The sequence below is a fragment of the Scyliorhinus torazame genome, chromosome 19, assembly GCF_047496885.1.
Source record: "Scyliorhinus torazame isolate Kashiwa2021f chromosome 19, sScyTor2.1, whole genome shotgun sequence".
Lineage (NCBI taxonomy): Eukaryota > Metazoa > Chordata > Chondrichthyes > Carcharhiniformes > Scyliorhinidae > Scyliorhinus > Scyliorhinus torazame.
The window spans coordinates 77,314,008-77,328,809 of record NC_092725.1 but is presented as its reverse complement, the minus strand read 5'-3'; the positions used below and the strand labels follow the sequence as shown (position 1 = coordinate 77,328,809).

Below are 14,802 nucleotides of genomic sequence, written 5' to 3'. Positions count from 1 at the left end.
CTCTGTGCCTTGTACCATCCTTGGCTAAGGTGCGAGATGATCTTTTCCCATTGTAAAAAATCTTCACCAAGAATGGCTAGGTGAGAGATGATCTTCTCTCATTGTAAAAAAATCTTCTTCAAGAATTTGCATGAGAATGGGCGGCATGGTAGTGAAGTGGTTCGTACTGGTGCCTCACAGCGTTGAGGACCCAGGTTCGATTCCGGCCCCGGGTCACTGTCCGTGTGGAGTTTGCATTCTCCCCGTGTCCGCGTGGGTCTCACTCCCTCAACCCAAAGACGTGCCTGGTAAGTGGATTGGTTATGCGGAATTGCCCCTTAATTGGAAAAAAAGAATTGGGTGTTCTAAATTTTTTTTTTTTTTAAGAATGTGCATGAGTACTTTCTTCTCCGTTTTCTTTTGCAGTTCCTCAGGATCAAGGATTACATGATGGATTCTGAAATGGTTGTAGGTCCAATATGCAATCTGCAGGACACGTGGTACTTGAAGGACTGGGTAGATAGGTTTTTGGCAGGTTTGTGCACTCTCTCTGATGCCTCGACTTCGCCACTGCACGTTTCTAACAGTCTCTCAACGTGTTTGATGCCTTCCTAGATGAGCCTTCCTCATTTTAGTTGGTCAGAATCCAGGGTCTCCCACGAGTTGATCTCTTCAGGGATGTTTTGAGGACATTCCTAATACATTTCTGCTCTCTTCCTGAGAGCTTCCTGCTGTGGCCAATTCTGAACACAGCATCTGCTTAGAAAGTGTACCGGCAGGCACGCGAACATGTCCCAGCCAATAGAACTAGCTTTGAGTAGTTAGCACCCCAACGATGAGCAAGTTGACTTGGGAGAGGATGCTGCGGTTGGATCAGGCTTAGAGGATTTTGCTAAGGCACTGATGGTGCTACATCTCCAGTTTTGGGGTCCTGTTGTAGGTAGTCCAAGTCCCTGATGCATACAGGAGTGCAGCAATCACTGCTGCATGTGAAACCATGAACTTAGTCTCGAATTTAGGATCTTGGTCCTCATACAGTTGGTCAGTCCACTGAAGCCTGAGCTAACATATTTTTCTAATATGGTTCAGAGAAGCAGTTACCAATGACCTAGAATTCAGTTTCTGAGTGAGCGAGCACAGTAGCATTATCTGCATACTGAGGAGCTATGACTGAGGTTAGAGTGGTTTTGGATTGAAGGTGGCATAGGTTAGAACAAAGAATAAAGAACAATACAGCACAGGAACAGGCGCTTTGGACCTCCAAGCCTGTACCGGTCATACCAACCTTTGCCAAAACCCTCAGCACTTCCTTCTGCCGTATCCCTCTATACCCATCCTATTCATGGGTTTGTCAAGATGCCTTTTGAATGCCGTTAATGTACCTGCTTCTGTTGCTAACTTTTGCCTTAGTTTAATTGATCTGTTTCTTCACCTTTGCTCTTGTGTCGCCTGGTATCTATCTGATACCGCCACGTGGTTCAAGTCCGAGTAATGATCAATAATCCAATACACCGCTTAGTAAGATTTAAATCAAAGCACATTTATTATACACAGCAATCACTACTGATGTACAAGTTCTACGTCTAAGCTACTCCTACGACTAACAGGCCAATACTTAACTTGGAACTGGCCCACCAGGTCAGGGAAACAAATGGCCTTTTGTTCGGGTTCTGAGCCTGTGGGATTCGAAGTTGGTACAGATTGGTAGCTAGGAGCGCCTATCTCGTAGCGAGCGTTGAAGTAAGACTTACTAGATATCAGCGATGGCTGGACCGGTCACTGTCAAGGGTTGGTTCGCGTTGCTGAGTGACCCGGTCCAGAAGAGAAGCAGAGGGAGATTTGAACTTGGGCTTGATTCTTATAGTCCCCAGGGGCTTCCCGCCTTTCGGGGCGGACCCTGTACCTGGTTCCAAGTGATTGGATTTTGTCCCAATCACTTGGTTCGATTTTCTCCAATGCTGGAGCGGTTCCCTGATCGATGGGCGGTCTTGAGGTGGTCGTTCACCTCACATTATGTAGGCTTCTGCTGGCGCCACGGAGTCTGGTTTGTCTTTATGTTTCTAAATGTTGCTCATTGTTCCCGGGGATTGCTCATTAATATGCAGATGGCTGGTGTTTTGTTATGCTGATGGTTGCCGGTATCTTGTCTGGCCTTTCCAGAGCTAAATACACACTCAACCCGCAGCTGCTTGTTTGTGTCCTGTTGGCGGACTTTCCCAACAGCCTTTGCCGTTCGCCATTTTAAATCGGGAGTTAGCCATTCTAAATCGGGAGTTAGCCATTTTAACTGGCTACACTTCCACAACTTCCCTTGCAATGTGTTCCAGGCACTCACTACCTTCTGCGTAAAAAACCTGCCTCGCACATCTCCTCTAACCTTTGCCCCAAGGACTCAAACCTATGCCCACTGGTGACTGGCCCCTCCACCCTGGGAAAGAGTGCTTGCCCATTAAGTCTATCCATGTCCCTCATAATCTTGTAGACCTCTATCAGGTCACCCCTCAACCTCCATCTTTCTAATGAAAACAGTCGGAGTCTATTCAGACTCTCCACGGAGCTAACGCCCTCCAGACCAGGCAACATCTTGGTAAACCTCCTCTTCACCCTCTCCAAAGCCTCCACATCCTTCTGGTAGCCATGATGTGGAGATGCCGGCGTTGGACTGGGGTGAGCACGGTACGAAGTCTTACAACATCAGGTTAAAGTCCAACAGGTTTGTTTCGATGTCACTAGCTTTCGGAGCGCTGCTCCTTCCTCCTTCCTGAGGAAGGAGCAGCACTCCGAAAGCTAGTGACATCGAAACAAACCTGTTGGACTTTAACCTGGTGTTGTAAGACTTCGTACTGTCCTTCTGGTAGGTTAAACAGTTTCCCATCTGTTCTTTAATTATCTCCACGCCTGTGGGTAATTTGCTGGAGATGAAGTGCTGTACTTCAGTAAGGAAAATAGAAAAGAAGGTTGATGCAATCACAAAGACTTGTCTGACCCCACTTTTCACAGAGATAGGGATTGTACTGGTTCCTTTGGTGATGATCATGGCATGTCATTGTGGAGTAGGCAGAGCAAGTTGATAAATTTCTGAGGGCAGCTAAATTTGAGGTTTCCGCATGAGCCTTCAAGGTTAACAGAATTAAAGGCTTTTGTGACTTCCAGTGGGGGCTATGTGGTGAGCTCGTTCACGTGGTGGCTCCCGCCAGGGTATTATGTTTTTCACCCTTATTGCCCGGTTAATGGTGATTTTCTTTTGGAGGAAATTGGTGTAGTTTGATGGAATAAGGAGGGAGAAAGAAAACGGGGGGTTATAGACCGGTTAGTCTGACATTGGTGGGGAGGCAAAATACTGGAGTCAATTATTAAGGATGAAATAACTGAGCATTTGGAAAGCAGGGACAGGATCAGTCCAAGTCAGCATGGATTCACTAAAGGGAAATCATGCTCGACAAATCTTCTGAAATTTTTTGAGGATGTGACCAGTAGAGTGGATAAGGGATCCAGTGGATGTTGTGTCTCTGGACTTTCAAAAGGCTTTTTACAAGGTCCCGCACAAGAGATTAGTGAGCAAAATTAAAGCTCATGGTATTGGGGGTAATGTATTGACCTGGAAAGAGAACTGTTTGGCAGAAAGGAAGCAGAGAGTGGGAATAAACGGGTCCTTTTCAGAGTGGCAGGCAGTTCAGACTACCCAGAGTACAGTCGAGGTGACCGAGTTGACTTCCCAGAATCCTCTTCTGCCACCTCTACTTTAATCCCATCAATTTCCCCAATGCAATTTCCTGACTAATAAAGATTTCCTTCAGCTCCTCCTTCATGGTAGATCCTCTGTCCCCTAGTATTTCCGGAAGGATATTTGCATCCTCCTTCGTGAAGAAAGATCCCAAGTATTTGTTCAACTGGTCTGCCACCTCTTTGCTGCCCATTATGAATTCACCTGATTCTAACTGTAAGACAGTTTTTAAACTGTAAAGATTGGTCTTTACCAGTCATTTTTCTCTTCACATATCTATAGAAACTTTTGCAGTCAGTTTTTACATATTCTAATTTCCTCTTCTGAATTAAACCCTTTATCCTCCTCTGCTTAATTTTAAATTTCTCAGGCTTGCTACTTTTTCTGGCCTCCTCTTTGGCTTTAACACGATCCCTGATTTCCCTAATTAGCCATGGTTGAGCCATCTTCCATGTCTTACTCTTGCGCCAGACAGGGATGTACAATTGTTGAAGTTCATCCATGTGCTCTTTAAATGTCTGCCATTGCCTATCCACCATCAACCCCTTAAGCATCTTTTCCCAGCTTATCCTAGTCAATGCACGTCTCATACCATCAAAGTTAGCTTTCTTTAAGTTAGGGACCCTCGTCTCAGACTTAACTGCATCACTCTCCATCCCAATGAAGAATATTCTACCAGAAAGTTGCTAATTAATCCTCTCTCAATGCACAATACTACGGTTAGTGTTGTAATTTTTTGATACATGTGTTCACCTCGTGGGTGAAACTGCTGTACAGCGTTCCCATGGCGAGCGTCTGGACGAACGCCATAAGCTCAAACTACTTCCCGCTGCACAGAGGCACAATACAGGGATGCCCATTGTCCTCGTTGCCGTTCACTCAACTGAGCCAGTGGCTATCGCATTCAGATGAGCGGAGAGACATTCAGAGAGGAGACAGGGATCACAGAGTTCTTCTCTTTGTGGATAACTTACTGCTCTACATCTCGAACTTCCTAGCCAGCATGGGACAAATAATGGGGGTAATGTATTGATGTGGATAGAGAACTGGTTGGCAGAAAGGAAGCAGAGAGTCGGAATAAATGGGTCCTTTTCAGAGTGGCAGGCAGTGCAGACTACCCACAGTAGTCCTGAGGGAGTTCAGAGCCGTTTCAGGATACAAACTAAACCGAGAGCAAAATCTTTCCGATAAGCCACTAGGGGGGAGAAGCAGAGCTGGGAACGCTGCCGTTCAAACTGGCCCAGACCACAACTGCGCCTGGGCTCCACAAGTGGAACCTAGCTAGCCTGGTGGAGGATGTGAAGGGGGACCTGCGAAGGTGGAACTTGCGTTCTCCTTGGCGGGTGAGTGCAGACGATAAAGATGAACATTCTGCCAAGGTTCCTATTCCTATTCATGTTCAGATAGCTCAAAATCTTCCTCTCCATGAACTACAGGGAGGATCTGGAGCGAGATCTTATACAGAGTACACTCCACCTCCTGATGCCTGAAGGTGGTGCACAGGGCACGCCTCACCAGGACACGCATGAGTGGGATCTTCCCAGGGGTGGAAGACAGTGGTGAGTGATGCCAGAGGGGTCCGGCTAACTAGTCCCACATGTTCTGGTCCTGCCCAAAACTGGTCTGATTCAGGACCACGCTATTTGAAACCATGTCCGAGGTCATGGGGGTCAAGGTAGAGCTATGCCCATTGGTGGCAACCTTCAGGGTGTCAGACTGGCCACAACTTTGGAGGGGAAGGGGGCTGACAACTTGACTTTTGCCTTCTTAGCCCGGCGACGACTCTTGACTTAAGTGGAGATCGGCAGTGGCGCCTAGGGCCTTGGACTAGCCGGCAGACCTGGCATAATTCCTGGAGTTAAAAAAATAAAATTTGTTATCAGGGAGTCAGAAGAAGGGTTCCACTCCAGGTAGAGGCAGTTCACTGCCATCTTTAAGGACCTGTTCATGACCAGCAGCCCCTAATCCCATGTGATATTATCTTTTGTATTAGTCTTTTTTGAGGCACCTTATCAAATGCCTTCTCGAGGTCCAGCTATACTATATCTACAGGGTCCCCATTATTTACTTGACTTGTTACATCTTCGAAGAACTCTAGCAAATTAGTCAAACATGATTTGCCTTTCATAAAAGCATGCTGACTCTGATGGATTTCATTTCGACTTTCCAAATGCCCTGTTATTACTTCCTTGACAATGGATTCTCACAATTTCCCAACGACAGATGTTAAACTAACTGGTCTACAGTTTCCTACGTTCTGCCTCCTTCCTATTTGAATATCAGGGTTACATTAGCATTTTTTCAATGCACACAAACCTTTCCCGCATCCAGGGAATTTTGGAATGTTATAACGAACAGCTCCATTATCTCCACTGCCACCTCCTTTAAGACCCTAGGATGTAGACCACCTTACTTATACTCAATGCCGCTATTAATAAAACCTCGGATACCATCTGCTTTATTAACTGCTCTCTCAACATACCCGGTCACATTCAATGACTTATGTACATAGACACCGAGGTCCCTTTGTTCCTGCACGTCCTTTAGAATTTCCCATTTATTTTATACTGTCTCTCCATTCTTCCTATCAAAATGAATCACCTAACACTTCTCTGCAATGAACCTCATCTACCACTTGTCAGCCCAATCCACCAATATGTTTATGACCTTTTGACTATCCTCATCAGTTAACCACGCTTCCAAGCTTCGTATCATCTGCAAATTTCGAAATCATGTCCTGCACAGCACAGTTAAGTGTTATGGGCCAGGGTTTAGAAAACTTCAAAGTATATCATGGAGCTCACCTGCCCCACAACTGTTTATTGATTTGGTTACGATGAGCACAAGGGCCTGCCTTTCAGGTGTTATTCAACAGAGGCCTTAAGCACTTTTTAATCAAAGTTTATTCTACGAATTTAGTTAACATTTTTATAAACACACACAGCAAGCATTTTTATCAACTATCAACATAAATACCCCACACAGCTACAGTTCTGGATGTATTACCCTTAGTAAATTTCCCCTTTAGCTGTTCCAATTTAATAACAAGATCCCAGAAACCAGAAACCCTTTTCAAAGGTGTGGCCCAGCACATAGCATAGATGCTCCTGTTTCTTTTCCAAAACAGCAGGTATGAATTTCTTCCAGAAAAGTTATTTCTTTTCAAGTTATCAAGCAGTTTGGAAACAGCTTTTAAAATGCAGGTAGAGGGAAAAAAACCTTCTTTCAACCTGTGCAGAAAACCAGTTCAAACTCAAAGCGAAAGTAAAACCAACTCCCAGATCCACACCCAGCTCCACCCACACAATGACATCACTGAAGCCATGTGATAAGGCAAAAACATTTCTTAAAGAGACACTCCCATGACACTAGGTCATTAATATATATCAGGAAAAGCAAGGCTCTCAACACTGACCCCTGGGGAACTCCACTACAAACCTTCCCCCAACTCAGTTGGTGTTTGCTTTCTCTACGCCTTACTTGCTTGTAACACTCTTCCCGAGATCCGTCTCCTTCTTGACTCTGGGCGTGAAATCTCCAAAGAGGATCAGTTTGTCACCTGATCTAGTGTACTTTCTAGCTAATCCTTACTTCTCTTACATAAGGGCATCAGTCAACTGTGCTGCCCTATCACCTTCATCAAGATCAGCTACGGTGTCTGAATCAAACCTAAAGCTTCCTGATTTACAATTTCCACTTCTGCAGAAACTGTTCATTTTTGAACAGAAAAATAATCATATAAATTTAAATTACCTCTTCCTTCTCATGTTTTGCATGTTTTCGTTCAACTGCCACATTTTTCTTTTTATTGTAGTTGAATCGAGCTTCTTCTTCTGCATTCATCATTTCTTTCTTCTTCTTGTCATATTCATTAGACAATTCCCCCGAATTGCTAACTTGTTCAAACAGCTGTGTTCTCTCCTTGGGTTTTTTCATTGCTATGTTCTCCACAGCACCCTACAATGTAATGCGAGCGTGTTAAAACTTGACTGTGGAACATTAGTGCTTAATAGAAATAACCAGCAAAATATTAGTGAAACAAATGCTTTCAACTGTTGCTTTTAGTGAAATATATTGTTTTTGTTATTTACAGCACAGAATGAGGCCATTCGGCCCATCGTGTCTGCACCAGCTCCCAAAAGAACCTAGCTAGTCCCATTCCCCAACCCTATCTCCGTAGTCCTCTAAATTCATCGCTTTCAAATATATATCCAGCTCTTTGAAACCTCCTATGGAATCTGCCTCAACTACTCTCCCAGGCAGCCCATTCCAAACCCCAACAACTCCTCTTCAGTAAAGAAGTTTCTCCTCATCTCACTCCTAGCTCTCTTGCTGACCATCTTGATATTGTGACCCTAAGTCACTGACATACCATACATGGTAACAGAATATCCCTCCTTGTCAAAATTGTTCATAACATTTTGAACACCCCAATAAGGTCACCTCTTAAACGTCTCTGCTCCAAGGAAAACAAGCCCAATTTCTCCAATCTTTCCTTGTATCTAAAATTCCTCATTCCTGGTATCATTCTAGTAAATCTCCTCTGTAGTCTCTCCAGAGCTTTAACATTTTTCCTTAAATAAGATGCCCAGAACTGAACACAATACTCAAATGTGGTCTGACCAATGATTTGTAGAGGCGTAGCATCACTTTCTTGCTTTTATACTCTTATGTCTCTATTTATAAACCCAAGGATGCTATAAACCTTTTTACCAACTGCTTCAACTTGCCTGGCCTCCTTCAGAGAATTCCGCATTTGAACCTCCCTCTTCTCCTGTACTTCCCTCAATGTTATACCATTGAGCCGATATTGTCTCCCCATGTTTCTTCTACCAAAATGCTTTACCTCCCATTTCGCTGCATTGAAGTTCATAGCCAGGTGTCTGCCCATTTGGCCAACGTCAATCTCCCTCTGAAGTCGCTCAGCGTTATTCTCAAAATTCACTATTCTCTCTAGCTTAGTATCATCTGCAAATTTAGAGATTTTGCCCTCAACACCCACTTTTAAAACATTTATATAAATCAGAAAAAGCAACAGTCCCAACACTGAGCCCCGGGGAACACCACTTTCAACTCGTCTCCAGTCTGAGAAATGCCCATCTATACTTACCTTGTTTCGTATCTCTTAGCCAACTTCTAATCCATGCTGTCAAGGACCCATCAATCCCAAACTTTTTAATTTGCTAACCAACCTGCCATGTGGCACTGTATCAAATGCTTCCTAAAGTCCAAATATACAACATCCATGGCACTACCTTCATCCACTGTCTTTGTCACCTGGTCAAAGAACTCAATTAAAATTTTCAGACATGACCTGCCTTGGCAAAGCCATGTTGACTGTCTAGTATTAATTTATTTTTCACCAAGTGTATATTTATCTCATCCCGTACTTTGGCCTCCATCAGTTTTCCCACTACTGATGTCAAGCTGACAGGTCTGTAGTTTCCTGGGTTATCCTTTGCAATCCTCCAGTCCCTGGGACTAATCCTGTGTTCACAGAGGCCTGGAAAATTTCTGTCAACGGCTCCACAACATGCTCCATTATTTCTCTCAGCAATCTAGGTTGCATCCCATCTGGGCCTGGCAACCTCTCAACCAGGAGTGCTGCCAGCCTTTTTAGCACCTTTTCTTTATCTATCACTATACCGCTCAGTTTTTCAACCCCCACATTTTCAACTGGACCATTGTCACCATCTTCTAATTTGGTAAAGACAGAAGCAAAGTACTCATTTAGTACCACTGCTATACCGTCTGCTTCAGTGAGGGTATGCTAGTAGTACTGCTGTTGCATACTTCCCCAAGCTGGGTTTGTCTTTAACTCACTATTTTGTTTCTCTTACTTTTTCCCCATAAGATGAAGAGTATTGACCTGTAACTATATCCTGATCACATAAAGAGACTTCTCCTCATAATACAGTAGGAGGCTGTCTAATACAGTAGGAGGCTGTCTGATCCATTGTATCTGTGCCAGCTCTTTGTTACAGAATTCCAAAATTAATTACACCTATGCTGCTTTCTGCCCTGCATATTTCTCTGCTTCAAATATTTATCCAAATTTCTCTTAAAAGATGCAATGGTTTTCTGCTCAATCACTGGGCATAATTTCAAAGTAAGGAGTCATCCATTTAAGACAGAGGGGAGGAGGAATTTCTTCTCTCAGAGGGTAGTGAATCTGTGGAATTCCTTATCGCAGAGGGCTGTAGAGGCTGGGTCATGGAGTCAGAGTTTTTACAACACGTGAAGAAGCCCTTCGGCCCATTATGTCCGTGCCGGCCATCAAGCACCTACATACTCCCCGGAAGAAGCCCTTCGGCCCATGATGTCCATGCCGGCCATCAAGCACCTACATACTCCAATCCCATTTTCCAGTACTTGTAGGCTATGGCATTTCACGTGCCCAACTGATTACTTCTTGTTTCTGCCTCCATCACCCTTTCAGACAGAGAGTTCCAGATTCCAGCCATCCTCTGGGTGAAAAAGGTTTCCCTCACACCCCCTCTAAACCTCCTGTCCCTCACCTTTAATCTATGCCCCCTGGTTATTGACCCCTCCACAAAAGAGAAAAGTTCCTTCCTATTCACCCTATGCCCGTCGTAATTTTATACACCTCAATCAGGTCCCCTCTCAGCCTTTTCTGCTCCAAAGAAAAGAACTCCAGCCTATCCAGCCTCTTTTCATAGTTGAAATGCTCCAGCCCAGGCAACATCCTGGTGAATCTATGCTGCACCCCCTCTAAGCGCAATTACTTCCTTCCTTTCGTGTGGTGACCAAAACTGCACACAGTACTCCAGCTGTGGCCTAACCAGCATTTTACAGCTCCATCATAACCTCCCTGCTGTTATATTCTATGCCATGGCTAATAAAGGAAAGTATGTCCTGCTGTCTTCAGGGATCTGTAGACATGCACAGCAAGGTCCCTCAGATCTGCATTTCCTAAGGTCCTACCATTCATTGTATAATTAGTCCTCCCATTACCCCACACTTTTCAGGATTAAATTCCATTTGCCACTGTTTTGCCCATCTAACCAGGGCTGTTAAGTATGTTCAAGGCTGAGATAGATTTATAATCAGTATGGGTTGATTCCCTTACTGATTAAAAATTTACCTCAGCCTTGAACATCAAGGGTTATGGGGATAAGGAATGTGGAGTTAAGGATTATCACAGTATGTCAGTCATGATCGCATTGAAACATAAAAACAATGAACACAGAAAGTAGGAGCAGCATTTTCGCTCTTCGGGCCTGCTCCCCCATTTAGTATGATCATGGCTGATCCTCCATCTTAATGCCATATCCCGTTTTCTCCCCATGCCCCATTAAAATCTAAAACATTATCAAAATATTCCTTGAATACATTTTGGGACTTGGCCTCCACAACCTTCTGTGGCAGAGTATTCCACAGGTGCATTACCCTTTGAGTGAAGAAATTGAATGATGGAACAGACTCAATGGGGCTATTTCTGCTCTGATGCTTTATGGTAAGTATTTCATGTTCCAATATCCTACTATATACAGAAATGTCTCTAAGAAATTCCAACCCCTCCTCACACTTGTGATAATTATAAATTGACAATCCCTTTTAACCAGAGAAAATTGCAATTTCCTACTAATTCGATCAAACCCTTCATAATCTAGAAGCTACTATTAAATCTTCTATTAGTCTCTGCTTCAATGGAAATTGATAAAGTATTTCCTCGTACCTATAATTCCCATACTTGGCATAACTATAGTAAATTTACACCAATTGCTGTCGATGACTTTAGTGTGGTGTCCAAAGCTGCACACAGCAATCTAACTATGGCTTAATCAATGTTTTGTAGAGACAAGTCAAATTCTTTGCTCTTACATCCTGTAATTTTTGTAAAAAGAAAGACTTAGGTTATATGTAACAAAAAATTAAGAACTAAAAAAGGGAAAAATAGAATGAGTAAATTAGCAAGAAGTATAAAAACAGGCAGTAAAAGCATCTACAAGTATATAAAAAGGAAAAGATTAGCTAACGCAAATGTTAGTCCCCTAGAGGATGAAACTGGGAATTAGCAAGGAAATGACAAATACATCTTGTAAGTAGTTTGCATCTGTCTTCACAGTATGAAGCACTAAAAGATTCCCAAGAATGGGAGAAAATCAACGAACAAGATGGAGGTAAAAACATATTCACAATTACTGGAGAAAATGTACTAGGAAAACTAATGGATCAAATCAAGGGTTCTCAAACTGTGGTTGTGACGCGTATGATAGGGTTTACACAATTTTAATCTCTCTATTATATTGTTCCACATAACATTGGCCTCGAGTTTGCTGTGGTTCTGACAGCAAAATTGCCAGTATTTTACATCATTAATCCACTGAAACTGACAGCAATATTGGAAGCTCAGTCTTGTGTAAAATAATGTGGACGTTCAGAAGCTGCTGTCACTGAGTGTATTCGCCTCCACATGGTGTGATATGGTGTAGAGGTTCCCACAATGTACAATCTTCATTGCAACAATGATTTGGTGAGAACTTCCACATTCTATGCTGCTAGCCTCACTGTAAAAGCCCTTGAGAAAGATACATCTTGCTGAATGAAGTGTAACTAGATCTTTAATGGCATAATTACGACAAATATACTCACTGGTCTGAAGGGTTAATCTTATATTTGTGGAATCTCAAATTTCTCTACAATGATTTTTAAAAATCCACAGATTTTTTTAAGAACATGTTTTTCAAAAATGTGTTTAAGTTAGCTCCTATCTCAATACAGTCATAACATTTATTTTGCTATCTGAAAATCCTTCAGTGTTCTTAGCTTCCTGCTTTGCTGTGTATGAATACTTCAACTTGCACGCTGACATCACTGCTGCTAAATGTCAAGATATTAAATGTTGTCGGGCTAGGGGAAATTTCCACTACAATCTTGCTTTGCCGTTGGCAATAAAAATATGGCTGATGTATTATTTTTTTCTTTTCTCAATCAGAAGACTTTCCACAGCTGCTCTATTGACCTGTTTAGTAACTTTTCATCCAATTAATTTGTGCCCGGTCCCCTCTTATCTTATGTTTTCTTATTCACCAAAATCATCTGAGGTGTAATGCCCTGCCTGCAACAGTGGTGGACTCACCAACACTCAGGGCATTCAAATGGTCATTGGATAGACATATGGACGATAAGGGAATAGTGTAGATGGGCTTTAGAGTGGTTTCACAGGTCGGCGCAACATTGAGGGCCGAAGGGCCTGCACTGCGCTGTAATGTTCTATGTCACAAAAATCCATACATCTCAAAAAATCTCCTTCACTTTCTTCTCCCGAACTCTCTTCTTAACTCAGGCACTGTTGAGATTTTAACTCATCCAAAAATCATCTACCTGGCATTAGAATCAAGCCTAAATATGAGCAACTCAAGGATTTTTTGTCCTTAAGTGGAGGTTTCGTTTTACGGGAATAGTATACAACACTGGAAATATTTTTCTGAAATAATGACAATGTAAAAACTAAAAATGTTTCATACTGTTACCAAAGTTTTGAAACTGACTTTTTAATATTTTTTTCACCCCAAAGCTAGCCTGTTACTTCTGTTTAAAAGTAAACAGCAGTCCAGCCTCTAGTGACATTAATTATCCCTCTGAGTTAATCACCAATATTCTTGACTACTTATGAAGGAACTCTATGAGACAGATAGCCATTGCAGACAGCTAGAGTGTAAATTTAAGATTAAATTCCAAACTTGACTGTCACCTGTCTCCAGTAATCTTATGTTGCCATTGATAAATGTTGAGATATGCTTAGAATCCCAGGAGCAAACATAAAAATTAAAGAAAACAGACTTTTCCCCTTAGTACCTGAAACACTAGACAGTTTCTGCCTTTCAGCAGAATGCCAATTTTCTCAAGCTCATTTGTGTACTCCACACGACTGACAGTTCGATCATTTAATCGGAACTCTGAAGAATTCCCTGACAAAAACAATAGTGGAAAAAAGTTGAATCATCCAGTTACTTTTCATAAATACATTTTGTTCATCTACCTGCCATACAAAGATACCCAAAGATAGTGCTTTATTGAAATTGGCGACTCTGTCATTAACACACGTTTTCAAACTGGTTGCATGGTAACCCACTCTGTGTACAAAGGCAAGTCCTTGTCAGCATGCTATTTTACCATGGGAACATTGTAACTGAACCCGATCCGGTTTTCTGCAAGCATTTCTAGTACAGGTTTAATAAATATAAGAACTAGAAGCAGGAGCCTAGGACAATTTCTACTCTCCACAACGCAGGAATGCTGTTAAGATTGGTTTGGTTCCACTATTATCTGAGCTGAGAAGATATGTAACAGAACTAAAAAAGTAATGCGCTGTTGTAAGAAAAGGGTTAATTAAATATCTTGAAATCTCTTTGTACTATATTTAACTATGCCTATGATGAGTTCCAATGTTGTTTAGTCTGTTGGAATTAAAACATTTTATCAACAAGAGGCCATCTTTAGGTGATAAGGATTTCTGTAGTGGCCCGAAACATTGGGCCAGATTTTCACTTGTGAGGCTGTGAGGTCAAGTCAAGGAATTTCCTGACTCAGAAGACCGGACTCCATATAAAGGAGTCATGTTTCAGTAGTGATGGGTCCTCAAAACACTTTGGCTATGAGCCATTCTGAGGGGTGTCTCGGGCACACAACCCCTTCATGTCCAGGGAACAGCATGCAGCCTCAGGCTCCTCAGCTGATGTGTCTGCTAGAAGGTGCCTAGGACCTGTCCTGAGACTGTGGGGAGCACTCAGCTTTACAGAATGTAAGATCTTAATCTTCTGATGATACTCCTGCCACTGACAGTGGCTCACATCTCAACCCAGGCCTGTTTTGTCAGTATGGGTGGCCTCCTCCTGCCACTCTCCAGGAAGAGGACCTCGCTCCTGTCCCTTATGACCTTGAATTGATACTGGAAGCCAAAGTCTGATAACAGAGAGGCTACCCTTACCACATGTGCCTGGCCTTCAGTTTCCCAGTGCCATCATGGGACACTGCTGTCTAGTCTGAGGCTCAATGACAATCTGCTGCTTGCTCTTTCAACAGTCATATGGCAGTCACAATGATGGCTGCGAGGAGTTTAAAATCAGAGCCAA

The 14,802-nt window shown here is 42.8% G+C and overlaps 1 protein-coding gene across 1 annotated transcript in view; it reads right to left on the bottom strand.

Moving 5' to 3' along the window:
- Nucleotides 1-14,802, bottom strand: part of LOC140396240 (structural maintenance of chromosomes protein 1B-like) — a 367,818-nt gene that overhangs the window by 328,225 nt on the left and 24,791 nt on the right. The window contains exons 3-4 of the mRNA XM_072484572.1: nt 13,526-13,638; nt 7,457-7,660 (exon numbers count right to left, since the gene is read on the bottom strand). Of these exons, the coding sequence (XP_072340673.1) occupies nt 7,457-7,660; nt 13,526-13,638 (317 nt within the window). The remainder of the gene's footprint in view (nt 1-7,456; nt 7,661-13,525; nt 13,639-14,802) is intronic.